Source organism: Macaca mulatta, chromosome 16 (assembly GCF_049350105.2).
Source record: "Macaca mulatta isolate MMU2019108-1 chromosome 16, T2T-MMU8v2.0, whole genome shotgun sequence".
Taxonomy (NCBI): Eukaryota; Metazoa; Chordata; class Mammalia; order Primates; family Cercopithecidae; genus Macaca; species Macaca mulatta.
The window spans coordinates 18,707,345-18,734,510 of NC_133421.1; the positions used below are offsets into that span (position 1 = coordinate 18,707,345).

The window sequence follows — 27,166 nt, forward strand, 5'->3', positions numbered from 1 at the left end:
CTCTTTGGGTAAAGTTAGTTCGTCACTTGCAAGAGCTTTAAGATGGGTGGAGAGTGTGATGAGTAGAGAGCTGCCCCCGTGGGGCTGGACCCTGGCCCTGGGACTTGGTTTCTCACAGAAGGCTAGACTCTGGTGGGCTCACCTGTAGCAGGGTCATACCTTCACATTTTGGGGCCCAGAAACTCAATTGTATTGCTGTTTTGAGAGTTGATCCAGTATTTGGGGCTGACTCAGATTGACCCAATTTAGGGGAGACTGAAGTATAGACCCAAAGGCCAGTGTGTTCATTTACTAAGAAAATCCTGGCTGCCAGCCCACTGGGCTGCTGGCTGTGGCTTCCTGCATGCCGGCATCTGCGAAAGGAGCTGAGTCACAGTTGGAGGCTGCACTGACAGCCTGGCACCAGGGCTAGGTGTGAGTTGCCTGCTCTTAGTGGCCTGCACTGCCCAAGTGTCGAGGCTCCTCTGTCCTCAGCCCCTGTGGGAGGGGTAGTCAGGCATAGTGCCTGGTGAGCCTCCTCTCCTGCCATCCACCTCACATCTTCATGAGCAGCTTCCTCCAGGCAGGGCACACCTGAAGTCTGAGAACTCACCCCACTCTCCTAGTGACAAATGAGGGCACCAACCAATCTCACCCACTGATCAACCCCTCCTCACTTCACCCTGGTAGGGCTTATCCTGATGACTTTCTGTGAACCCCAACTACTGAGAGTTCTAAGGAATGAGGAGTTCCTTCCAGTGTGGAGAAGGCTTCCTGGGGGAGGCTTCCTGGAGGAGAATCCCTCGAGGCTCAGCAGGAGGGCTGAGTGTGAAAACATGTCCCAGACTGGACTCCAGACTTGGTGGCACAGAGAGCACAGAGCCAGTCTGCGGCTAGAGTGCTGGGTGGAGGGTCAGGTTGGCACTGGTCCAGTTTTTGTGGAGAGCACTGAAGGGTGTTAGAAGATGCCAGACAGTTGTGCGTTCATGATACATGTCTGGCAGGATATGCAGGTCCATTAGAAAGGAGCCAAACAGGCTGGCACAGTAAGGCTGGGCAAGAAAGGTAAGAGCAGCACCCGGGAGTAAGAGTTGAGGGCAGCACCAGGACCCAGAGCATGGCAAGGCCCCGCCCGCTTAGAAGCCAGCAGAAGAGCTGACGTCACAAAAGCAGGGGGATCCCCTGGAATTCCGGCTGTGATCCATTTGAGGCATGATGGGCTCTCAGAGAACATTAGGTAGCCGCTGGGTAAGAAAATTCAGCTGGAGAAAACGGCTCTATGTGGAGCACTGAGGCCAAACTCCAGCAACGCCCTCACCTGGGGGTGGAGAAGGTGGGGCCCCCAACTCAGCTCATGTGGACGTGAGAACTGATGAAGGAGGACCGAGCTGAGCAGTGGCGGTGTCTCGATCGGGCATGTGGAGGGGCAGGTCAGGTCCCTCCCAGGTGTGCTTTGTGACACATCAGGCTGGCGCATGATCTCCTGTTTTGACTTCTGGCCAGGCCACTAGTGCCCATCTGAAAACCATCCTCATGATTGCATCCTGCCGTCAGCTTCACTACTGACCTGGCTGCTGAGTCTGCTTGTGAGCAGCTCTCAGTTCAGGACTGCAGTCCTCGCTTCTATTGGGCAGGTGCCTGTAAGTGCAGAAGCAGGCCTCCAGCTCCATGCAGGCCACTGGCCCTCCCCTTTCTGAAGGTACCCAGGCAGGTCTGCTCAGGGGTACAGCAGTCATGTCCCAGAGCCATGTGCTCTTTGCTTCTTTGTCCTACCTGCTGCCCCGTTCCCCACCCAAAACAGGCTCCTCCTCTGCTGCCTTGGACAAGCACCTAGGACAAGCCCTAGACTCCACCTCATCCAAGCAGGAGTCTAGGGCTTGTCCTAGGTGCTCCCCAACCCAGCCAACCAGACACTGTCCATACCCCTTTTGTTACTTCTGAGCTGCCCTATCCCCTGCCATCACCTTAATTCTCATCACTTGGACAGCTGCAGTAACCACCCAGCAGGTATCCCTGCCTTTTCTCAGTGTCACTAACAAGACCCTGATACCCCTTGTTCTTAACCACTCCCCAGCCCCATCATGCCATGTGCCTGTGTGGATTCAGACTGCAGGTGCCACTCCCCACACCCAAGAAGCACGCCCTTCCCCATTCCCCACCTCCACTGCTGCTCAGCACTTGCTGATTCTGCCCTTCCCCCAAGGCTGGGAACTCCTTAAGGAGGGGTGCAGTGGCTGGGCACGGTGGCTCACGCCTGTAATCCCAGCACTTTGGGAGGCCGAGGCGGGTGGATCACCAGGTCAGGAGATCGAGACCATCGTGGCTCCACTAAAAATTACAAAAAATTAGCTGAGCGTGGTGGTGGGCACCTGTAGTCCCAGTACTTGGGAGGCTGAGGCAGGAGAATGACGTGAACCCAGGAGGCGGAACTTGCAGTGAGCTGAGATCGCGCCACTACACTCTAGCCTGGGCGACAGAGCAAGACTCTATCTCCAAAAAAAAAAAGAGGAGAGAGAGGGGTGCAGCATCCTCCTCTATCTGAATGGGCAGGCTGCTGGTGCGTAGTGGGTGCTCGGTAACTGTGAGCTGACCTTACTGAGAGAAGATACTGGATTTACCATTGCCACAGATGCACGTCCCTCCCACGGCTTTGCCGTCTCCTGCTCTCCAGCTCCCTCTTGTCCCAGTAGTGGGCACATGTGGCGCTCCTAGAAGGGTCACCCAGTCACAGGCTTTCTCCCTTTGGGACTTTGTACCCAGTGCAAGAAGCTTCTTTGGAGATGGAGGGCAAGAGGGCAGCAGGTACCCTAGGGGACAGTCACTGATGGTGCCTCATCTTTTCTCTGTAGACAAAGGAGGGCGAGTTTACCCTATCGGCCATGACGTCCGGGATTCGGCGGAACTGGATCCAGACCATCATGAAACACGTGCACCCGACCACTGCCCCGGATGTGACGAGGTAGGATGGTGAAGGTGCCAGGGAGCCCCTTGTGCATCCTGTGGGTGCCACTCTCTCCAGGGCAGTATCAGACTCAGGTCTGAAGTCTGAGACCTGAGCTCAGTGCATCCCAGTCTGCTGCTCCTTCCTTCCTGTGTCCTTCTGTTGCTCAAGTTCCTGTCCCAAGCACATCAGAACAAACATTTCCGGTTCTTTTCCTCTTTTAAGCTCAGGCGTTTTCATCTTGCGGGTAGTGTGTATGCTGGTCATTAGAACTGGGCTTCGGTGGAGAATCTTCCATCTGTGTCAGCAGGCACCTGGCCAGACCAGCCTGAGCCCCACAGTCGGTGCTCTCAGGCCTTGAGCTCTGCTGGCATGAGGATGGCCCTGTGTGCAGCATCCATAGGCCACCCAGCACTTCTTTGCCTTGGCCACCTTCTCACCTCACTCCTACGTCTATTTGATTTCTGTGCAGCCAAGTTGAAAAACTCTCCTGTGTTAGCATTCTGTGGTTCATGCGCCTCAGATTTTGCTTTGGGCTTTCTTCCTCCTGCCCTGAAGGTTAAAGACCTAGCTCTCATTTTAAAAGAAAGTGGAGAATCAGAAGACTCAGACGTCTCCCAAAAAAAAAAAGCAGGGAAGATTCCAGAGTGGGGGCTGGTCCTTTGAGGGCCAGAACTCTGCTGTTCCCACCTCAAGGCTTCAGAGCCTCCATGCATCTGAGCACCTCTGGTGCCATTTCTCAGGTCATGTGATGTAGATTACATCTCAAATGTATTTCTTGTGCTGTGGGTTAGGCTGCTTGGGTATGGCAGTGTCACAGCAGGGGCTGTCCTTGGAAGCTTTGACCTAAAGGCATGTTCTTTTTTTTTGAGATGGAGTCTTGTTCTGTCACCCAGTCTGGAGTGCAGTAACGTGATCTTGGCTCACTGCAACTTCCACCTCCTGGGTTCAAGCAATTCTCCTGCCTCAGCCTCCCAAGTAGCTGGAATTACGGGCGCCCACCACCATGCCCGGCTAAGTTTTGTGTTTTTAGTAGAGACGGAATTTCATCATGTTGGCCAGGCTGGTCTTGAACTTGTGACCTCGGGTGATCCACTCGCCTTGGCCTCCCAAAGTGCTGGAATTACAGGCATGAGCCACCGTGGCTGGCCTAAAGACACGTTCTGTATCCAAACCTTTGCCTTCTTCCTGCCGACTCCATACCTCTTTGCCTAATTGATTATTTTCTTTTTAGTCCTCTTTTCTGTGTCTGTCATTTGTTCATGACTTCATTTATTAAACAAACACTGTCTAGTAAGGTCAAGAGGCCGTGGCCAGGACAGGTTGCCCTCTGTCTCTCAGGATCCTGTTCAGAGAGCCGGCTTGTTGGTTAGGGACAAGTCCTCTGCATGCACAGCCAGTAGGAGGCACCCAGGGCTGCCGCAGGCTTTCCCCCGCCCTCCAGTGGCCACATCCTGTGGTGGCCTCAGCTACTGCCTCCATGGTTCTCCCATCAGGAGCAGACACCCAAGCTTGGCAAGCTAAGAACTCTTTTCCAAGCACCTTTAGGAAGCCCCCAGAGCAAAGTGAGAAAGGCCCCAGCTTCTTTGCCTAGGCTGTTGGCAGCAAACAGAGCTTATCACAGGGGTCCAGGACGGGGAGTGGTGGGCGTGCATGTGGGTGGCTGGCCTGAGGTCCTCTGCTGCCCCTCTTCCCCGCCAGGCCTGGGCTCGGTGCTGTAGATGGGCCATCCTGGCTGGAAGAAGTCAGCTTTGGGATGTCCCAGGGCAGGTGTCAGGAATGCACCTGTGCACATGCCTGTGCCTGCACACGGCTCAGGAGAGGTGCCTCCACACTTGAGTGCCTGCTTGCCTGTATGCAGGGGCTTTGGGCCCAGGGAAATGAATGAGGAGACAAGGGTTTTGCTCTCCTATGAAAGCTGACCTGGCAGTTGGCCTCCTAATAACTACTTCATAATCTAGCATATCTGTGTAGTCTGGTAGAGTGCTCACCCTCTACCAGTTTGTTTTCAGCGTTTCTTCTTCCTCTGTGTAGGCTTTTATTATTTGAGGAAAAATGTGAGTTTTTTAGTGCTGCCAGGCAAAATCACAAGGAGGCATGAAAACAGAAACTGCAGTTTCAGAAGCTGCTGTCCTCATCCTGCTCTCGTCGCCTTCTTGAAATGTGGGAGTGGGGAAGTTGCAGGGCGCTTCCTGCCTTTAGTGCTGGAGGAGCCTTGTGGGGAGGTTTCTCCTGGGGAGTGCAGCAGGTTCTGGTGTGGCTGTGACTTTGGCGGCTGTCAGGGCCCGGCTGGGGGCCTCCGTGCACAACCTGCCCTGTGTGTCATCCTGACACTCTCCATGGCCAGAGATCTGCCCTGTGTCATTTTCCTCCAGATGTTAGCGTACTCTTACAGTGGACACCTGCAGATCCCCCTACTCTGAAGCACTTTGCCTGTCACCCGATTGCTGCCTGGACGGGTGACCCTTGCTCCAGGTGGTGATGGCAGCCATTTCCTCTTTTCGTTGGTTCTCTCTTTAAAGACTCCTTTCCTTTTGGACCTGATTGAAACACATGTGCTCCCTGGAGCTCCTCCTTGGGCCCTCACTGTTCCCAGGTGGGCTTGCAACTGCCTTCTGAGGGCCTGGGTGAGATTAAGGGCCACTCAGTCAGCCTCGTACCAGCTGGCAGTCTCTAGGGCCTATCCCTAGAGTCTACAAACCTCTGTCTCAGACACTCCAAGCCTCCTTGACAAATTGCCATCGGCAATGTCCCTGTTCCTCCGCTGCTGCAGACGAGGCCTCCCCAGGAATCTCTGCTTCTAGCAGATGGGGACTAGGCATGGTGGATTCCTTTGGCAGACCTGGCTTTGCCATGAGCACGACCTGCGCAGCTTATGTCCCGTTGCTGGCTGCTGCTTGCCTCCTCAAGGTGGCGGGTAACCAGCAGCTGGATTGGGCTTTTAAAACATAGATTTAGGACGGGCACAGTGGCTCATGCCTGTAATCCCAACACTTTGGGAAGCCAAGGCGGGCGGATCACCTGAGGTCGGGAGTTTGAGACCAGCCTGGCCAGCATGGAGAAACTCCGTTTCTACTAAAAATATAAAATTAGCCAGGCATGGTGGCACATGCCTGAAATCCCAGCTACTCGGGAGGCTGAGGCAGGAGAATCACTTGAACCCAGGAGGCAGAGGTTGTGGTGAGCCTAGATCGTCCATTGCACTCCAGCCTGGGCAACAAGAGTGAAACTCCATCTCAAAAAAAGAAAAAAAAAAAAACTGATCATGTTACCTGCTTATTAAAAGGTAAGCCCTTCTAGAGAAGTGCTAGTTTTCCCTCATTTTGTTACCACTGTCTAGTCCAGGGATGCACAGAGGCAAGGCCTCACCAGGCGAGTACAGTGGCTGTGCCCAGGTGTAGCCTGATGCAGTTCTTGGCCCTGAGCAAGGCAGGGCTGGCCCGTCCTGCCTGTGAGGCTGTGGGAGTCCTGGGACTCCCCTGGTTCCATACCCTGGCAAAGGGGCCACCCCAGTGAGCCCCTCACAGCACCTCTTCAGGGATTAGGATAGAAAAGGATGTGGTGCCCACAGGGGCTGGGTCGTGGCTCAGCATTGCCAGCTTCTGCCTGGCAGGCCACACCAGAGTCACCCCTGACAGTCTTATGTCCATCCTCCTGCTCCACAGCTCGTTGCCAGAGGAAAAAAACAAGAGCAGCTCCTCTTTTGAGACATGCCCGAGGCCTACTGAGAAGCAAGAGGCAGAGCCGGGGGAGCCGGACCCTGAGCAGAAGAGGAGCCGCGCACGGGAGCGGAGGCGAGAGGGCCGCTCCAAGACCTTTGACTGGGCTGAGTTCCGTCCCATCCAGCAGGCCCTGGCTCAGGAGCGGGTGGGTGGCGCAGGGCCCACTGACACCCATGAGCCCCTGCGCCCTGAGGTGGAGCCTGGGGAGCTGGAGCGGGAGCGTGCACGGAGGCGGGAGGAGCGCCGCAAGCGCTTTGGGATGCTCGACGCCACAGACGGGCCAGGCACTGAGGATGTAGCCCTGCGCATGGAGGTGGACCGGAGCCCAGGGCTGCCTGTGAGTGACCTCAAGACGCATAACGTCCATGTGGAGATCGAGCAGCGGTGGCATCAGGTGGAGACCACGCCTCTCCGGGAAGAGAAGCAGGTGCCCATCGCTCCCGTCCACCTGTCTTCTGAAGATGGGGGTGACCGGCTCTCCACACACGAGCTGACCTCTCTGCTGGAGAAGGAGGTAATAGCCTGGGGCCAGATCCTCCCCCTGCTCCCAGCAGCCTTTCCAGAGCATCAGCTGTAAGCTGTGGCCTTAGGGGTTCATCTACACAGTCCTAACCTCGAGGGACTTGCAGACCCCTAGGGGAGACAGACGCACAGATGAGTCCTCATAGTTGAGGCAGACCTGAGAGCTGTGGGAGCGTGCCAGTGCGTGCAGGACAGGGAAGGGGGCCTTCCAGGCACAGAGGAATTCATCCCATGGTGCGGGCCACTGCCATTGAGAGGCAGGCGGCGTTGCAGGTCCCCAGTGGTTTCCTCGCTCTGACTCCCGATGGCAGGAGGGGCGTGAGCAAGGTGAGGCTTTTGCGTTAGGCAGCCCTGGCTTGGACAGGTCAAAGCTGGAGGCAGAGATCAACCCCAGGTGCTCTTACAGTGGCTTGGGGATGGCTGATCAGATCTAAAGCCAGGGACATCCAGCAGGAGATGACAGCTGGGTCCCAGGTCATGAGGATGTGAAGCAGAAGGCAGTGGTGAGGTGGGGTAGGCCGTGGATGAAGGCTGCCCTGTGACTGTCACTCCTCCATGAGGCCCTCAGTGCACCTGGGTACAGAGATGAACAAGCCGGCCCCCAAACTATAAAATAAGATGTTATTTCATTGAAATGTATCCAGAAATGCAGTCTGCAGAACTACAGCGGTGGATTTACATGTCTGGACAGGGAGTCTCGTAACCAGGGACGTATAGCATTACGGTTTTTGTGGAACTCCCTGTTTCACTCTCAATTTAGGGACAGTTTTCAACACTGTGTTTCAAATATGTTCTCTTACGTAAGTAGTTTGTTAAAGATTTGCCACTTGGGTATGCCTTATGCTTCTGATCTTTTTTGTATTAACTGTATGAGGCTGAGTTATCACCAGCACTAATACTTGTACTTTTTCATTTTCCTCATCCATTAACAAATAACAAAGGCAAGATGAAATAAAATAACAGTTGAAACTCACATTACTTCAAGCTACCAAAATGGACCAGCCAGCAGGTGACACACTGGTTCAACAATCTGAGGGGGTCAGTCTTCACTGTTTGAAAGTCAGGGGTCAGCTGGGCGTGGTGGCTCATGCCTGTAATCCTGGTACTTTGGGAGGCTGAGGTGGGTGAATCACGAGGTCAGGAGATCAAGACCATCCTGGCCAACATGGTGAAACCCTGTCTCTACTAAAAATACAAAAATTAGCTGGGCGTGGTGGCATGTGCCTGTAGTCCCAGCTACTTGGAAGGCTGAGGCAGGAGAATCATTTGAACCCAGGAGGCAGAGGTTGCAGTGACCTGAGATTGTGCCATCGCACTCCAGCCTGGCGACAGAGCGAGAGTCCGTCTCAAAAAAATAAAGGAGGTCTCCCCGCCTCTCACAGCACAGCCTGGCAACAACCTGGGCGGCACTGGCGTGACTGCCCACTACACACATAGCTCCACTCAGCACGAGCTCTGGAAGCAGGATGGGTAGCCCTGCACACAGCCAGGCATCAGGAGGCACCTGGGAGGTGTGTGGGGAAGAGGTGGACGGATGAATGAGTAGCTGAAGCTGTTGAAAGCAAGAAGAGTATAAAATAGCTTACTCATGAGTGTCCACACCTTGTTTGAGAGAACTGCGGGAACCGTTTTTGCAAACAGAACTTTGTGGAATCCATCATGTAAAACTGGTCAAATGGAGTGGTTTCCATTGAGACCATTGTGGGCCCTGGAGTGAGGCCTGCTTGAGGCCACCACTCGCAGTGGTCCATGTAGAGCCTAACCTGGCCTGTGTGACCAGCTGAGGACACTCACAAGGACCCCATGGGGTGGTCTTCCTCTAGATACAGATGCAAAACCCTTGTTCCCCAGTGGACACAGCCCCCTTCTCAGAAATGAATACCCCCTATGGGCCTTGGTGCCTGTATAGGGCGTGCACGTTGGAACCTTGAGCAGGTGTGGGAATTATGTGGACACCCAGGGCTGCCTGGAGTAAGAAGGATAAGGTAGTTCCTTGGTCCCCAGAGGGTACGGAGTCTGTCATTGTTACTGATGGCTTGCATTGGAACCTTCACTTCCAAATGCTGCTGGTAAAGGCCATATCAGCACATTTGCTGAAATGTGGAGACTCCAAAACTCTTGGGCCGCATGGAAGACCAGTGAAAGAGTCTGTGCTGGGCAGCTGCTTTGTTTATCGTTGTCATTTTGCATAAAAGTGTATGTCTTTTTGCCAACAGCTGGAGCAGAGCCAGAAGGAGGCCTCAGACCTTCTGGAGCAGAACCGGCTCCTGCAGGACCAGCTGAGGGTGGCCCTGGGCCGGGAGCAGAGCGCCCGTGAGGGCTACGTGCTGCAGGTAGGGTGGAGGGGCTGCTGTGGCCCATGGTGCGCTCAGGAGCTTCAGTGTGAAGGGTTCATGCTCAGGCAGGCTAGGAGTGTGCAAAACTTGGCTCAGCAGGGGCCGCCTCCTGGGAGCTCACACCCCTGGGCTCTTCTGCCACAGGACTGGACTCTCAATGTGCTGGGGCCCGGGGGGTGGTGTTTTTCCCTCCTGGTATGACATTTTGGGGAATCTCCCTGAAACCTCTATATCTAAGGACTTTTTTTGGTAATAAAATCATTGTGGTGCCCTTTCCCTTTGACTCTGAAAGTAGCCAATGTACATTTATTATGAATACCATACATTTGCATGTGATTTCTCATAGTTTTCACTATAGTAATATTGGGCCTGTTGTACAGATTGAAGACATTGAATCACACAGCAAGTCCGGTGCCTGCTTACAACCAACAGCAAGTCAGTGACAAAGCTAGCACTGGACCCCATTCCCATCTGTGTTTATACCACATCTGCAGGCAGACTTGGGGCTCTTACCACTACTAGTCCAACCCCGGGATACCTCCTCTGAGATCCTGTACCACAGAGCCCTGGTATAGGGGTGTCACAAGGCTGGAGCTAACCTGGTCCAAGGGCAGGCCTGTGTCTGCTGACTTTCTTGCAGTGTGCCAGGCCCTGTGCCAAGTATCGGGCATGAAGCAGATATACTCCTGTCCCCATTGAGCGGTAGGGGAGATTGTGATAGGAAGATTGATACATAAATACTGCAGGAGAAGTGAAATGGGGTACCAGAACAGGGAGCCTGAGTTCTCAGCAATGGCTGAGGGTATAACATTAGAATCAGGGTCCTCGGTTCAAGACTTGGCCCTGCTACTGACCCCCAAAGCAAGTGCATGTGTCCCCTCCTCTACAGCGGCAGCCTACTGCCTGTGTAGACTTAGACCCAGGGATCCCTGAGGGCCCTTCCAGCTCTTAGACCCCGAGTCTCTGTCATGTATTGAGTGTCTACATTTCCAGACCGTAGTGCGCTGACCTTGGTCTGAGTCGTCCCAGGCAGCAGGTGAAATGGGCACTCAGCTGGCCTCTGACCATAGTCTGCCTCTTTGCAGACTCTCTGTAGTTTCTTCTCATGCGTGCTCCTTGGGCCTTCTGTTCCTCTCTGCCCCACGTTCCCTAGACTCTCCTCTCCAGCCTCTTCCGCCATAGTCATTGCCATGCCCAGTTCAGACCTGGTGATGGTGGGCCTCCCCGCCAAGGTCATTTGCACTTGCCCTCCAGGTTTGAGGAGCATCTTTTTAATTCTTGATTGGGCCTCAGCCTGTAAGAATTGACTTCAAATCAGGTGGTAAAGATACAAGTTCAGCATGCCAAATTCAAAAATCTGAAATGCTCCAAAATCCAAAACTGAACGCTGACATATGCTCAAAGGAAGCGTTTACTGGAGCATTTCAGGTTTTGGATTTTTGGATTGGGGATGCTCAACCAATAAGTAGAATGCAAATATTTTAAAATCCGAAATAGTTCTTGTCCCAAGTATTTTGGATAAGGGATACTCAGCTTGTACTAGCAGTGGACGTTGCACATTGCTAACCTAGGAACCTGCCTCTTTGTCTAACTTGGATAATTGCATGAGCCTACACTGAAGCCCCTGTTGGTCAGCACTGGGCAAAGCTGGTCTTTAATACCTTTTCCCTAAGTCTAATAACCTGTGACTTTTCACCACCCTTTATGCTTTGGAAATGCTTTTAATCACGACTCAGAATGCACAGGGGGTCTGTGGGGTTAAGGGTCAGGAGCCAGCTGCTGGGGTGGGTGCTACACTAACTGCTGGGAGGAGCTTGCATGGTTTGGACATTGAGCGTGAAGTGTAACTTGAACTTAACATAACTGAGTGTCACATCTGTGGCTTCCCCGGCCAGCAGACCGAGAGGGAGCCACAGGCAGGCCAGATTCTTAGGCTGGGCTCAACTCACTCTTGTTTGTGTTGTTTTTCCCTACATTAATGAGTTCTGTCTCTGCATGCCTTTCAGTGTGGGGAGTTTTGTTTCATTTACGTTGTGTTTTGTTTTTGCATGCTTCACTTTTTCTCATTTTGAACTCCACAAAGGTTTGTTTGTTTTGTTGATTATTGTATTTTACTCCATGGTTTCTGTTCCCCCCTCGTTTTGTCTTCTTACAGGTAGAGATTAGTTCTTCCTGTTACTCTAGAGGACTGACTACACTTTCCACAGGAAAATGTTTGGATGTCACCTTGCTGACATCTCCCGAGCGTTACCTTCCTTCCTTCTCCTCCTGTCTTAGAAGGAAGTGGCATCATTTACCTACACCTTACGTCCTGCGCTTGTTTAGGATTTGTTGTCAAGACTGCATACTTTTTGTTTTGTGAAACAACAGCTGCAGGTGCTCTGCTCCTCCCGCCTGTCCCTCTTCCTGGCGCTCTCTTGTCCTTTAGTCTTTGTTTTGCTTCTCAGTGTGTTCCATTATTCAGTTTTGTTTGGTTTATTTCTCCTAGAAGCTATTTGGTTAAAGCTGTTTTCTGATGTTATTGTCCATGTTTTCTGTTTACCTGGAAGCAGCTACTTACTAAAAAAAAAAAAAAAAAAAAAAGAAAGAAAAAAGATAATTTGTTGGATTTTTTTAATGGGAAAAAAAGTTGTGCAAAGGATAAAAGCCAAAGCCATCAAGGAGCTTTCTGTGGTTGTTCCTGGCCAGAGGTGTGACACTCAGAACTGGGAGGCCCGAGTGTTACTAACCAGTATTTAATCGGTTTTTTTAAGACTGAAGTGGCCGCCTCCCCATCGGGTGCCTGGCAGAGGCTCCATAGAGTCAACCAAGACCTTCAAAGTGAGCTTGAAGCCCAGTGCCAGCGCCAGGAGCTGATTACACACCAGATTCAGACCCTGAAGCGTAGCTATGGGGAGGCCAAGGACACGATCCGACACCACGAGGCTGAGATCCGGAGCCTCCAGGCACGGCTCAGCAATGCGGCCGCCGAACTAGCCATCAAGGAGCAGGCGCTGGCCAAGCTCAAGGGCGACCTGAAGCGGGAGCAGGGCCGGGTCCGCGAGCAGCTGGAGGAGCGGCAACACAGCGAGGCAGCGCTGAGCAGCCAGCTGAGGGCTAGCGAGCAGAAGCTTAAGAGTGCTGAGGCCCTGCTCCTGGAGAAGACGCAGGAGCTACGGGGCCTGGAGACACAGCAGGCGCTGCAGCGGGACCGGCAAAAGGAGGTCCAGAGGCTGCAAGAGCGCATTGCTGACCTCAGCCAGCAACTGGGTGCCAGTGAGCAGGCCCAGCGGCTGATGGAGGAGAAGCTGCAGAGAAACTACGAGCTGTTGCTGGAGAGCTGTGAGAAGGAGAAGCAGGCATTGCTGCAGAACCTGAAGGAGGTGGAAGACAAGGCCAGCGCCTATGAAGACCAGCTGCAGGGCCAGGCACAGCAGGTGGAGACCCTGCAGAAGGAGAAGCTGAGTGCCACTTTCGAGGGCAGTGAGCAGGTGCACCAGCTGGAGGAGCAGCTGGAGGCGCGAGAGGCCAGTGTGCACAGGCTCGCAGAGCACGTGCAGAGCCTCTGCGATGAGCGGGACCTCCTCAGGCAGCGGTTCCAGGAGCTGACAGAGCGCGTGGCCACATCCGATGGGGATGTGGCTGAGCTCCGGGAAAAGCTGAGGAGAAGAGAGGCCGACAACCAGAGCCTGGAGCACTCCTACCAGAGGGTCTCCAGCCAGCTGCAGAGCATGCACACTCTGCTGAGAGAGAAGGAGGAAGAGCTGGAGCGCATTAAGGAAGCACATGAGAAGGTTCTGGAGAAGAAGGAGCAGGACCTCAATGAGGCTTTGGTTAAAATGGTTGCCTTGGGGAGCAGCTTAGAGGAAACAGAAATTAAGCTCCAGGCAAAAGAAGAGATTTTAAGGAAATTTGCAAGTGAATCTCCAAAGGACATGGAAGAGCCACAGCGTACCCCTGAAGAGACAGAAAGGGATGGCACTTTGCTCCCAGGCCAACCAGTCCAAGTCACTAGGGCCCCTCTGGGCCTCCCACACACAAGGCTCGAGGATGAGGACGAGGACCTGGGGGCTCCTCTGGGGGAGGAATATGGTGACAGCAGCCCCAGTAGGGAAGACAGCATGGTGCCCCCAAAGTCAGTGGAAGTTCTTGACAGGGAGGGCCATCAGCAGGGCACAGCCAAACTCGACCAGGGGGCACCTGGTGTTAAAAGGCAAAGAATCCGGTTCTCCACAATCCAGTGCCAAAGATACATTCACCCCGAAGGGTCCGAGAAGACCTGGACCAGCAGCACATCTTCCGACACCAGCCAGGACCGGTCACCCTCAGAAGAAAGCATGTCCTCAGAGCCTGCACCCAGTGTACTGCCTGCACCTGGTGACTCTGACACGTACCTCTCTATCATCCACTCCCTGGAGACCAAGCTCTACGTCACAGAGGAAAAGCTCAAAGATGTGACCGTGAGGCTGGAGAGCCAGCAGGGTCAGAGCCGTGAGGCACTGCTTGCACTGCACCATCAGTGGGCAGGCACCGAGGCCCAGCTGCGTGAGCAGCTCCGTGCCAGCCTGCTCCAGGTTGGTGTGCTGGCCTCCCAGCTGGAGCAGGAGAGGCAGGAGAGGGCCAAGAGGGTTGAAGGGCATGTTGGAGAGCTTGGGGACTTCCAGGTCAAGAACAGTCAGGCCCTGATGTGCCTGGAAAATTGCCGAGAACAACTGAGATCTTTGCCTAGGGCCATCCAGGAGGATGAGCAGGACGCACGTGCAGCCTCCCTGGCCAGTGTGGAGAGTGCGCTAGTCAGCGCCATCCAAGCCCTACGGCACTGGCCAGCCCCAGCCGTTGGCGGGGCCCATGCACAACTGGAGACAGGTGGCACCGAGGAGAACGGGAAGCCTGCCTCCCTGCAGCAGTGCCCCCAGCCTGAGCTGACAGAGCAGGAGCAGGTGAGGCTTCTTTCTGACCAGATTGCTCTGGAGGCCTCGCTGATCAGCCAGATAGCAGACTCCCTGAAGAACACAACATCAGATGTCTCCAGAATGCTCCATGAGATTTCTTGGTCAGGACAGCCACTGATGGAATCTGCTGGGGCCCCCGTAGACACCTGGGCCCAGAAGGTGCTGGTGGACGGTGAGTTCTGGAGCCAGGTTGAGTCTCTGAGGAAGCACTTGGGGACGCTGGAAGGAGAGGCAGTCGGTGCCTCAGGAGACGGGCAGCAGAGCATCCCACAGGGCCTGGCCCCCATCCTGGCCAATGCCACGTGGGTCAGGGCAGAGCTCAGCTTTGCCACACAGTCAGTGAGGGAGTCATTCCACCGCAGGCTGCAGAGCATCCAGGAGACCCTGCGGGGCACCCAGACAGCCCTGCGGCAGCACAAGTGCCTGCTGGGGGAAATCTTGGGAGCCTACCAAACCCCAGACTTTGAGAGAGTGATGCAGCAGGTCTTGGAAGCCCTCAGGCTTCCAGCGGGCCATGAAGATGGTGTGCAGCTGTCCTGGGACCTGAGACCCTTAGGAGAAGTCCTGGGCCGAGACTCAGACGGCTCTCAGGAGCCCTTCCATGTGTCTGACCAGAGCCCTGGGGCCTTTGTTGCTATTCAGGAGGAGCTTGCCCAGCAGCTGAAGGAAAAGGCCAGCCTCTTAGGGGAGATAGCTGCTGCCTTACCATCTCTGCCACCTGTGGAATCGCTGAGAGATTGCCAGAAGCTTCTCCAGGCATCACAGAGTCTCTCATATAGCACTTGTTTTGGAGGCCTCGGTCAATATTCTTCATTGTTGGTTCAGGATGCCATTATCCAGGCCCAGGTGTGCTATGCGGCCTGCAGAATCCGGCTAGAATATGAGAAGGAGCTCCAGCTCTGCAAGGAGTCCTGGCAGACCCGGGAGTCCTCCTGCTCAGAGCAGGCACAGGCAGCCCAGGCCCTGAGGGAGGAGTACGAGGAGCTTCTCCGCAAGCAGAAGAGCGAGTACCTGGATGTCATCGCCATCGTTGAAAGGGAGAATGCAGAGCTCAAGGCCAAGGCTGCCCAGCTAGACCATCAGCAGCAGTGTCTGGAGGATGCGGAGAGCAAACACAGCATGAGCATGTTCACCCTGCGGGGCAGGTATGAGGAGGAGATCCGGTGCGTGGTGGAGCAGCTGACCAGGACTGAGAGCACACTGCAGGCTGAGCGCAGCCGGGTCCTGAGCCAGCTGGATGCCTCGGTCAGAGATAGGCAGGACATGGAGAGGCATCATGGCGAGCAGATACAGACCCTGGAGGATAGGTTCCAGCTCAAGGTCCGGGAGCTGCAGACAATCCATGAGGAGGAGCTGAGGACCCTGCAGGAGCACTACTCGCAGAGCCTGAGGTGCCTTCAGGACACCCTCTGCCTCCACCAGGGGCCGCACCCCAAGGCCCTGCCGGCCCCTGCCCCCGACTGGCAGGCCACCCAGGGAGAGGCTGACTCCATGACTGGGCTGAGAGAGCGCATCCAGGAGCTGGAGGCCCAGATGGACGTCATGCGGGAGGAGCTGGGACACAAGGACCTGGAGGGCGACGTGGCCACACTGCGCGAGAAGTACCAGAGGGACTTGGAGAGCCTTAAGGTCTTAACGCCCCATTCAGTTTGCAAAGCAGATCCTCCTTGATAACGGGGTGGGTGTGGGGATGTCTGGCTCAGCTACTGTGCAAGCAGAATTGAGGGGATGTGCTGCTGTCCCTCTGCTTGCTGACCGTGGTGTGGCCTCAGCAGGGCCTGGGCCGTGGGCTTAGCCTCTTGTTCGGCATCCCCCGGCGTCCTCCACCAGGAGAACTAGCAGGAGGGCCGCCAAGGTCCCTGGTGGGAGAGGAGCATGTAGTCTTTCCAGCATTTCTCTGCCTTCCTAATGTGGCCTCTCCGTATTCCTGAGAGTAGTCCCCAATCCCTTTGCCAGCCTTGCCTCCTTCCTGACTCCGCCCCCAGAACCTCACCTGGCCCAGTCCCAGCCCAAATCTGAGGCAGCTGCCTGAGGACAGCCTTGCAGTCACAGCAACACCCCGGAGAGCCAGGGCCCGGTTGGAGGGCAATCTCCCCCTGATTGCCCTAGGAGAGCACGGTTGGGCAGAGGGTCCCTCTCTGGAACTGGCATTTGATGTGTGCTCTGGTGAGAAGAGCTTTCCCACTGAGCACAGCCTCCAGCCATTCCTGTCCCCTTCCCCAGGACCTTTACAAGTAGCTTTTCTCCAGAACTGCCCTGCACCCCCACCCCTGAGGTCCTGGAGCACAAAGGCGACATGCCAGGGCCTGGGGGTGGGGGTGGGCTGAGTGGAGGTCCAACTCTCTGGCCCCACTCTTTGTAGCTACAGACCACACCCACCATGTGTGGCTGCCAAGCGTCATCCCTTAGACTCAAAAGTTTACCATGATACCTGTGCCCTTATGTTCCTCCCACTCAGGAAGCTACCCCAGTAAATGGCTAGGATGACTAGGCCCCTCAAAAGCCATGTTCAGGTGGCACCTCCCACGCTCATGTGGCAGAGCCGGGTGCACGCACAGCCAGCACCATTGTGCAGCGAGCTTCTGACTCCCATGCGGCTGCCACTGCTCCTGTCCGCACATCCCCACGGCCATTGTCCGGCAGGACACCTGTTTTTCCCAGCCCCTTACTCCTGTAGCTCTGAATGGAATCAGCAGCTCACACGTCACGTCTGTGTGATGGACTCGGCCCCACCAAGACACACAGGTTGTCAGCGAGCACCTCTGGAGAGCTGAGAAGCTTTTTTTTTTTTTTTTTTTGAGACAGAGTCTCGCTCTCTTGCCCAAATCGGAGTGCAATGGCGTGATCTCAACTCATAGCAACCTCCACCTCCCAGGTTCAAGCGATTCTTCTGCCTCAGCCTCCCAAGTAGCTGGGATTACAGGCGCTCACCGCTACACCCGGCTAATTTTTTTTGTATTTTTACTAGAGACGGGGTTTCATCGTGTTAATCAGACTGGTCTCGAACTCCTGACCTCAGGTGATCCACCTGCCTCGGTCTCCCAAAGTACAGGGATTACAGGCATTAGCCAGAGAAGCTCTTTTTCACCATTCTTTCCCCAAATCAGTCAAAACCTTTTAAAAACCATTCTGAGTTGTGAGAAGGTTTCAACAGCTATCTTTTGAAAGTGTGTGTATGTGATGACACTGTGGTCAGTTCACCAAAAGCAGCACCCAGATGGGGCCAGGTGCACCTTGAAAAGTTAATTGCACAAACCTTTGCTTTGACCCCAAACATGCTTGCTAGTGTCCTTCCCTGCAGCATCCCAGACAATCAGCAGGGTCCACAGGGGCAGGGCCTGGGCACAGCGATGCCCTGCTTCCTGTCTGCATCTGTAAGAGCCCCCTCCACACCGAGGCTGCTTTAGGTTTGCCAACCAGGTGCAGGCGAGGCCCCATGGAGGTGCCATTATACCACCAGTGAGCAAGAAATCACAAGAGAGAGGACTGCCTCATGTTGAGAACTGACCAGAGATTGTGCTGGGCCAGTGTCACCAGCAGGGAGAAACAGATGATGCAGGTCAAGATGAGGCCCCTCCCAAGGGCTTGGACACTGTCCACTCCCTGCTGCCTTAGCTGCCATTGCATAGTGTCCCCTCCTGTGCCTGGAAGCTTCTAGCCCAGGTGTGGGGTTCTCACCCACCCCTGCAGACATACAGAACTTGTAAATAGACAGCACCTTGAGATTTCATCACTTTATGCAGATTTCCACTTGGGTCGTTGGGGACAGGGTCTTGGCCTAACAGCCGTCCTCTAATGTCCACAGGCTTCCACCACACCACAATTGTAGTCATCGATGAACTTCTTTTGGTCCCAGGAATGACTGGCTTAAATTAACATTTGTTTGCAAGATCAGTTATTTTTTAGCATATAGTTTCTCTCCAAAGAAGCAACTGGGTCTTTAAAGATGTCCCAGTGCTTCTGTTAGATTTTTGACTCTTACCTGCTTAATATTCCAAAGCACTCAGATCAAAATAAGGCTTTTCCCAGCAAGCAGACTCAAAAAAAAAAAAGACCTAAAAGATCTATTAATACTAGTTGTGCTCGCTTTAGCAGCACCTCTACTAAAATTGGAATGATACACAGAAGATTAGCATGGCCGCTGCGCAAGGATGACACACACATTCGTGAAGTATTCCATATTTTTTTTTTAATTAAAAAAGACCTATTAGTTAAATGTGTTAACGAGAAGCCACATACGAACCAAAGCAAGTGGGAGGGAGAAAGAAGAGCTCAAACGTGGGGTCTGAAGACCAGGAGCTCCAGAGCTCCGAGCTCCTGCAGCCATCCTGAGGTGTGAGGGTGGCAGGAAGAGACAGCTGCTTCCAGGTGGAGCCACTGGGAGAGGGGGTGGGATGCCCAGTTATAGTGGCAGTAGCTGAGCTGTTCGCCCAGAGCAGCACATAGGTTACAGTCAAGTCCAGACTGACCACGAGTTTGGAAATACTGCCTGAGGCTCTCAGAGATGGCCATCGCTAAAAGTGGGCCCAGAGAAAGATGCCCAGGCATGCTGATAGGATCTCTTGGTATCCTTTCTTGAATCCACATGCAAGAAGATTAACCAAGTGATGCAGGCTGTGAGCCCAGAGTGGGGAAGCCCCCACACTTGAATTTCGAATGGAATGTGGCCACGTTCTTCCAGTTTTTAAAACTCAGTGAGAGGCCCAGTCCCTTCTCTGAAGCAGACCATGTGAAGGATTTAGACAGAAAGTGTGTGCCTCCATGCTCAAAATAGCTGCACACGCACCCCTCCCAGCAGCTGTGCAGCACGCTCACCTGCTTTGTTAGTGAGTGCAGCTCCGATAACCAGGCCTGGGCTTCCTGGTGTGACTTGCTCCCATCCTGGGGCATGCATGTGTCGCTCTAGTGAGGTACAGGAGAGCTTGGAAAGCAGGTCTCCTGTCTTGTTGGAGTTAGCAGAGGTACTAAGTCATTGGTGCCCTTCTCCTTTAAGAAAAGAGTAAGAAAGGGCCGGGTGCGGTGGCTTATGCCTGTAATCCCAGCACTTTGGGAGGCCGAGGTGGGCAGATCACGAGGCCGATCGAGACCATGTTGTCGAACACGTTGAAACCCTGTCTGTAGTAAAAATACAAAAAATTAGCCAGACGTGGTTTTTTAGCAGACGCCTGGTCCCAGCTACTCTGGAGGCTGAGGCAGGAGAATGGTGTGAACCTGGGAGGTGGAGTTTGCAGTGAGCCGAGATCGCGCCACTGCACTCCAGCCTGGGCGATAGAGCGAGACTCCGTCTCAAAAAAAAAAAAAAAGAAAGAAGACACAGGCTAGAAGGAAGGAGATCCTGTAGCCTCATCTTATTCCCTCAGTCAACACCTGAGCATTAAGTGACCAGCTGGAGGTTGTCAGCTGGCTAGTGGCAGAGCCCAATCCCCAGCTCCTAGAAGTGGACTGTGTGTGCCCCCAACCCACTGTGGGTTGAGAGGTTCCCAGCCTGGTGCCCGCCAGGCCACTCCCTATACGTGGAATGGCCTTGGTTCCCTCCAGCAGACAAGTCCCTCATCCCTGTTTTACGGGCCTTTCACTGTGTCCCTCCATACCAGACGCAGCCAGCCCCTGCGCACATGCTCTCTCCTCCCTCCTTCCTATGGGACCCACCTGGCAGCAACGCAGGAAGGTCCGGGATTGGCTGATTTCCATTTCATAGCAGCCTCTCCCAACCCACCATACCAACTTCTTCCAGGAAGAAATGGGGCACAGCACAATCACAGAAATAAGATGTAGAGTTGACTAGAAACACCCTTTTTTGAAGGCTCTGATGGCATCACTGAGAATCCCCAGACAGCCTCAGGGATCCTGCTCAGGAGGCCCATGGTGAAGCACGCTCAGTGAGTGCCCAGTCACAGCTGGGCCTGGATGGGGTGGGATTTCTGGCTCATTTACTAAAAAGGGCCCCAACTTAGAGGTAAAGAAGTCGATGAAGCCCCTTTTGCATTTTGCAGGCCACGTGCGAGCGAGGGTTTGCAGCAATGGAAGAAACGCACCAGAAGAAGATTGAAGATCTGCAGAGGCAGCACCAGCGGGAGCTAGAGAAACTTCGGGAGGAGAAAGACCGCCTCCTGGCCGAGGAGACAGCGGCCACCATCTCAGGTGGGGGGTAGGGTAACTCTGAGGGCAGGGTGACCAGCTTTTCTTGAGCCAGACACACAACTCAGAGGAATGGCCGCTTTTGAATTGCCTTTTGGCTGAGATGTAAGCTTCATTGTTGAAGGGTTCTTTGACTATTCACTCTGAGGCAAAGGCCAATTTCAGGTCCCTTTTGAGAGTTTGTGAGCTGAGAGCGCACACTTCAACCCGACAGCCCCGTCGTGGCCAGCTGCACACAAGGAGCTGTCCCAACCTGTGACTTTCCCGTCCCAACAAGTAGACTGACTAGTGTCAGTCCAGCCAGTGACTTACCCCCTGACAGACTCCTGTCCATGTGGGACCACTTCTGGCCAGAGTGCCCCTGCCCTCAGCATGAGGATATGTAGCCTCACCGGCAGGTGGCCCTAAACAAGCATGTCCCCTGTGCCTTGTGCTGCCTTCTCTTTATGTAATCGCCACCTCAGTGGTTTGTTAATTTAGTTCCAAGGAATAAAATACACCAGCACAAAAGCTTGCTTGTTTTATAAACTCATGTTGGCATTTAACATTGACATTTATTTAATCAGTTTGGTTTTCTTCTAACACCAAAAAAAAAAAAGCCAGACGTGCATTCCTTCCAGGGGGAGTTCATGGAGAATTCTCCCAGCCCGCGCCCACCTCAGAGAATTGGTTCATGAGGGGCCAGCCTGTCATGCAAAATCCGACTGCTGATTGAGTAAGCAAGCATCAGCAGTGGCAAGTGCCACTCCATTGTATGGAGCTCCCCACCCCCACCCCTGCCAGCAGGAGGGGCATGACCCCTTGGTGCTGAGGCCGTGTCCTTGCCTGCAGCCATCGAAGCCATGAAGAATGCCCACCGGGAGGAGATGGAGCGGGAGCTGGAGAAGAGCCAGCGGTCCCAGATCAGCAGCGTCAACTCGGACGTTGAGGCCCTGCGGCGCCAGTACCTGTAAGTGGCTGGGCCTGCCCATCTGCTTTTGGGAGGGCCTCTGGAAGGTGGCTGGCCAGGCCACAGCTGGGCCCTTCCTGTGTCTTTGCAGAGGCCTCCAAAAGTTGGGGCCTGGGGCCCATGGGTGCTGGGAGCAACTCAGATGCCCTCCTGTCCAGTGCAGGATGTGGCCCAAGTGGGGCCTCCTCTATTCAGAGAGACTGTTTCTTGAAATGCCAAGAACGAGATGCAACAAACGAAATCTTAAATTCCCCTCTTGTCCAGGGCTGATCCCAGCGACCACCCAGATATGTTCCTCAACAGCTGCCCCGCTAGCCCACCAGGAGCTAGGCAGCTGGACTTAGTCGTACCGGGCAGAAGTGAGAACTAGCACTGAGGTTTAAAACCACACATGTGCTGATTCCCTCTGCACAGGCAAAAGGATAGAACAATACTAGAGTAACTACTGTAAACTTTTTTCACTTGGTAGAATTGACACAGCCAAGAGCCCACAGATTGGCCACCATGAACGTCACGGCACTCAGGCTCTACCAGGAGCCTTTATAGTATAGCTGAAGCTAGGGGTCCTGCCTCAGGAGCTGGCAGCGGTCAGTGGCACCCTGTAGAGGCTCATGCTGACCTCGGTCAGAGCAGGGTGGCTCACCTGGAAGCCCCTCATCCCTGGTTCACCTGCATGAGAGATGGCCCTCCTGGATCCAGGGTGGCAGAACAACCTCAGGAAGCTTGGTTTTTTGAGTCTTGTGTAGAGCCTGGTCCTGGCTGTCAGACACAGATGGCTTCGAAAGTGGGTTTACTGAAAACAAATTCTGAGTCAGAAGAGAGTCTAGAAATGGGAGGTCTGTGTGGCCGCAGACTGGATTCTGTCCTGACTGGCATTCCAGAGAAGTGCTAGCTGTAGGACTGTCAGACTGTGAGAAAGGACCAGGGAGGGATGTGAGGGTGAGGTCATCTCTGTAAGGGATCCCTTGCTCTATATGACCCAGGCTGATTAAGACAACAGGCTGTGCAGGCTTGACCTGTGCTTGGCTGTGTCTGATGTCAAGGAGGGACACCGGCCTCTGAGAGGCCTGTTACTGAAGCAGGCAGAGGAGTGAGTGCTGCCCTCTCCCCAGGGAGGAGCTGCAGTCGGTACAGCGGGAACTGGAGGTCCTCTCGGAGCAGTACTCGCAGAAGTGCCTGGAGAATGCCCACCTGGCCCAGGCGCTGGAAGCCGAGCGGCAGGCCCTGCGGCAGTGCCAGCGTGAGAACCAAGAGCTCAATGCCCACAACCAGGTGAGCCTGCAGCCAGGTTAGCCCAAGGTTAGTCAGGGGCACTCAAGGTCAGGTAGACCCATAGTCAGGTGAGCCAGTGCTAGAGCCAGGCCTCACTTTCAAAGTGGCATGAAGGTCCCTGAGCCACAGAGTGGTCACCTGCCCCAAGGCTTCTCCCTGCCATCCAGCGTGGCCATCTGTGTTGTCAGAATCGTCACCGCGGATAGCTAGAGCAAGGCTGTACTGCCACGTGCACCACCTGCATACACATGACGTCACTCTAGCTTTGACCCTTTCCGAGACTCTCGGGTGTCTTGGTGTCTTCTCTCTGCTCCTCTGAACCTCTGGCTCACTGTTTCTGGGCAGGGCCTGGCAGGGTCATCCTAGTCCTCCAGGATCCTGTCCCTCAGGGACTGAGCTGACACTGTTCAGGGTCAGGCTTACTGCTCACATTTATTTTTGTCAGATTTTTTTCTTAAGATTTGCTTGCTCTGGCTGGGTGTGGTGGCTCACGCCTGTAATCCCAGCATTTTGGGAGGCCAAGGCAGGCAGATCACAAGGTCAGGAGATCAAGACCATCCTGGCTAATACGGTGAAACCCTGTCTCTACTAAAAATACAAAAAATTAGCCGGGCGTGGTGGCGGGCACCTGTAGTCCCAGCTACTCAGGAGGCTGAGGCAGGAGAATGGTGTGAACTCGGGAGGCGGTGCTTGCAGTGAGCTGAGATCATGCCACTGCACTCCAGCCTAGGAGTCTCAAAAAAAATAATAAAAATAAAAATTTGCTTGTTCCTTAGTTAATTGGGGTGCATTTAAATCCTGGCTAATTGAAAGGTTCGAGTCAGGATTCGTTCAATATTGGCTTTTATGTGGGCACCAAACTAAACAGCCCTCTATGACCCCGCCCTGCACAAACACCCGCTGGGACTGGGCACATAGTCTCATCCTCACCTGAGGCCTTCCCAAGGGGTATGGCTGCTGCACAGGGCTGTGTATGAGGCTACTCAGGCAGGACTGGGTCCACTCATTACTGCTGTGGCTTAAAGATGACCCCACAGGAGCTCAGATGGGACCAGCCATGGAACAGATTGACACTAGTTATTGTGACAGAAAGGAATTAAGGATTATCAATTGGATCACACCTACACAGTTCCACAGAGACACAAAGAACCCAGGGAAATGGCCTTCCCGGGTCGTGTCATGCGACTTGGCCCCAGGCAGCTCTGGAGTGTCACTGTTGTGTTGCTGTCCCCCAGGAGCTGAACAACCGCCTGGCTGCAGAGATCACACGGTTACGGACGCTGCTGACTGGGGACGGCGGTGGGGAGGCCACTGGGTCACCCCTTGCACAGGGCAAGGATGCCTATGAACTAGAGGTACCATCAGGAGCCAGGCCCTGCCTGACTCAGCTCTGCACCCAGGAGCCCCAGGGGAGTGCGGCATGGCCCCTTACAGGGTTGTGGGAGGGACAGACCTGAGACAGCAGGAGTTGCAGGGTCCAGGACGATCCAAGTCACCTGGAGGTGGTGAGGAGCAGTGAGCTGCCAAGTGGCGTGAGAGCCACTAGCCGAGCGGGGCCCTCGAGAGGCTGTGGGGATCCTGACCCCATCTCACTCTCCCCACCCACTCCTCTCCATTTCTGCCATGCCGCAAACACTGACCACTCAAAAGGACACGTTCTGTAGCCATGTGGCTGCTGCAGCTCAGGTCAGGGAGGCTCGCTTTATGTCAGAATGATAGATTCTGGAGTATAGGGTGTCCTTTTAGGAAGGCACTTAGATTTCTCCACGTTCAATTAAAATTTCACCCTAAAATGTGCTAAAATTTCAGCACTCAGCCAGCCAGAGCTCATCCGGCTGGGCCGGTTCTGGTGGCTTCGAGCTTCGTCTCTGTAGTGGAGCCACCTCCTGGCAGCGACACTGAGAGGCCAAGGCTGGGAGGGAGCAGTGCTTGGTGTGATCAGCTCCTGCCACAAGTCCAGGTGTGGGGCCTCTGTCTGCTGTGCCTGTGCCTTGTACTAAATGAGTGCTTTACCAAAAAGGCGGGCAGGAGAGGCTGAGTGAGTCTGACACAAGTGTCAGTGGTAGCATTTCCTGATTCTCGCGGGCTTGGTCCCCAGAGACAAGCAGGTCTAGCTCACAGCACCCCAGGCTGAGGAGGGAGTCTTGGCACTGGGAGGAATCACGGCCGTTTCTTTCCTCTTCCTGTTTCTGTATGTGAGGCTGAAGCTGTGAGCGGTGTTTAAACAATGCTTCCCCGCGTTGGGCACTGCGGGGCTGCCCTGCTCACTGGTGATTGGAGAGCCCTCTGCACGCTTCAGCCTGCTCTGGAGACCCTGGTTCATTTACTCCTGAATATTGGTCCCTAATCTCTCTGTCATTTTAGGTCTTATTGCGGGTAAAGGAATCGGAAATACAGTACCTGAAACAGGAAATTAGCTCCCTCAAGGATGAGCTGCAGACGGCACTGCGGGTAAGGCCACCGCACTGCAGGAGGGCGGGTACAGGAACAGGCTCTAGGTGACATGCGCCTCCTGAACTCAGGCTGGGGCTCAGCGTGGATTCTTCTGAAGCAGATTTTACTCTTGTGAGGAAGGCACTTTCCAAAATCAAGTTCTCTTGAAAGACCAGCCTGCAGGCAGGTGCTATGGGAACGTGGACATGAGCAACCTGCCTGGCCTGGCTCCAGCATCAGTGTGTATGTGCTTTTTGTGTCCTTTGGGAGGAATGTTCCAGAGAAAAGGCCTGTGAAGTGAGGCAAGGCTTGACTTCCATTTGAGCCACCTCCTGGCTTTCACCAGCCTCCTCCAGGGACACCTGGAATCAGGGGAGACGACAGAATCATTGGTGGTCACTCAGTCACCTAGGGAATCCAAGACACAGAGACGGTTTTCCAGGCTAAAGCCCACAAGGGAGGGGCCTGGGCACTCAGGGCCACACCAGGCTGGTCGGGTAATCCCGGAACTGCCTCCTGCACTCACGGGGCCTGGAGATTATCCTTCCACGTCCTGATGGCTGTGCCTGTGTCCTAAGGCCCCATGGTTTTTCCTCTCTGTCCACTTTCTGCCTCTAGAAGACAGAGGTGAACAAGCCTCCTCTCCTGCCCAAAGCAAGCCTCCCCACCGTATTCAGTCCCCAGGGAGACAGGCCACGTTGTGCGTGCTCCTCTTTCCTGGATTTAACTACCATTCTCTGTCATTTCACTCCCAAGGACAAGAAGTACGCAAGTGACAAGTACAAAGACATCTACACAGAGCTCAGCATCGCGAAGGCTAAGGCTGACTGTGACATCAGCAGGTTGAAGGAGCAGCTCAAGGCTGCAACGGAAGCGCTGGGGGAAAAGTCCCCTGACAGTGCCACGGTGTCCGGATACGGTGTGTCCTTGGGTCATGCCCTCTGGGCTATTGCTGGGGGGCTTCTGGGGGTTTGGTCATGGAGGTTTCCCGGTGCTTGACTCGAGGCAGAAGAGTCCCAGTGATGCTTGTAGACCCAGGCATCCCAGTGGAGCAGGAGCACCAGCCTCACACAGCTGCCCCAGACAGGCCATGCTCTCCCCAGCGCAGCAGTGGATGCTGTGCTGATTGCTCTAGGGAGAACCCATAATATCAGCATAATATTTTCGAAGTAATAACAAGTCTTATTTTTCTAAAGAACTCAACCACTGGGCCGAAGTAGCTCTCACTAGCTGCTTGATCCTAGGATTTGACTATAATATCTGTAAAAGGCCATAGAGTGGAGAATGGGAGGGAGCCCCCTGCTTTCTGAAATGAACAGCAGGACTTTTTTTTTCTTGGCTAAAAACATTTAGGTACCCTGTGAAAAATAGATGGCAGGGAGGATGAAAGAGTTAACATTTTATCAAGCACTTTCAGCTCATACGTAATTTTTTTTTTGAGACTGGGTCTTGCTCTGTTGCCCAGGTTGGAATGCAATGGCGTGATTTCACTGCAGCCTCCGCCTCCCAGGCTCAAGGATTCTCCCATCTTAGCCTCCCCAGTAGCTGGGACTACAGGCGTGTACCACAACACCTGGCTAATTTTTATATTTTTAGTAGAGACAGGATTTTACCATGTTGCCCAGACTGATCTCAAACTCCTGGGCTCAAGCGATCCAGCCACCTTGACCTCCCAAAGTGCTGAGATTACAGGTGTGAGTCACTGCACCTGGCCAGATTATACATAATTTCATTTCACCTTCATCTTGATTTTTATATAAAGACCCACAAACAGGAAAAGATGTGCTAGCTCACTAATACCCCCCCCAAAAAAAATCAGCTTTTTTTCTGTCAGGCAAGGAATAGTGATTATGGTGGTACTGACAGATGCTGGGAGGAAGACTCCATTTTTCCATAAATACCTTGAGTAGTCAGACTTGGTGGTAGGCCTGGCTACCCAGGAA

General features: G+C 54.0%; 1 protein-coding gene and 1 non-coding gene across 11 annotated transcripts in view; both read left to right on the forward strand.

Moving 5' to 3' along the window:
- Positions 1-27,166, forward strand: part of MPRIP (myosin phosphatase Rho interacting protein) — a 143,721-nt gene that overhangs the window by 109,536 nt on the left and 7,019 nt on the right. For 6 of the 10 annotated variants that reach the window (XM_028836061.2, XM_077970470.1, XM_077970465.1 and 3 more), the window contains 10 exons: positions 2,829-2,938; positions 6,586-7,156; positions 9,381-9,497; positions 12,254-16,060; positions 20,425-20,572; positions 21,401-21,518; positions 22,631-22,790; positions 24,026-24,145; positions 25,155-25,241; positions 25,980-26,142. In XM_028836061.2, the coding sequence (XP_028691894.2) occupies positions 2,829-2,938; positions 6,586-7,156; positions 9,381-9,497; positions 12,254-16,060; positions 20,425-20,572; positions 21,401-21,518; positions 22,631-22,790; positions 24,026-24,145; positions 25,155-25,241; positions 25,980-26,142 (5,401 nt within the window). The remainder of the gene's footprint in view (positions 1-2,828; positions 2,939-6,585; positions 7,157-9,380; positions 9,498-12,253; positions 16,061-20,424; positions 20,573-21,400; positions 21,519-22,630; positions 22,791-24,025; positions 24,146-25,154; positions 25,242-25,979; positions 26,143-27,166) is intronic. The other 4 variants (XM_015118730.3, XM_015118728.3, XM_077970467.1 and 1 more) reach the window with 2 other exon arrangements.
- LOC114673366 (U6 spliceosomal RNA) lies at positions 18,511-18,617 on the forward strand. Its single transcript, XR_003724070.2, has one exon. It is a non-coding gene; the product is annotated as a U6 spliceosomal RNA (small nuclear RNA).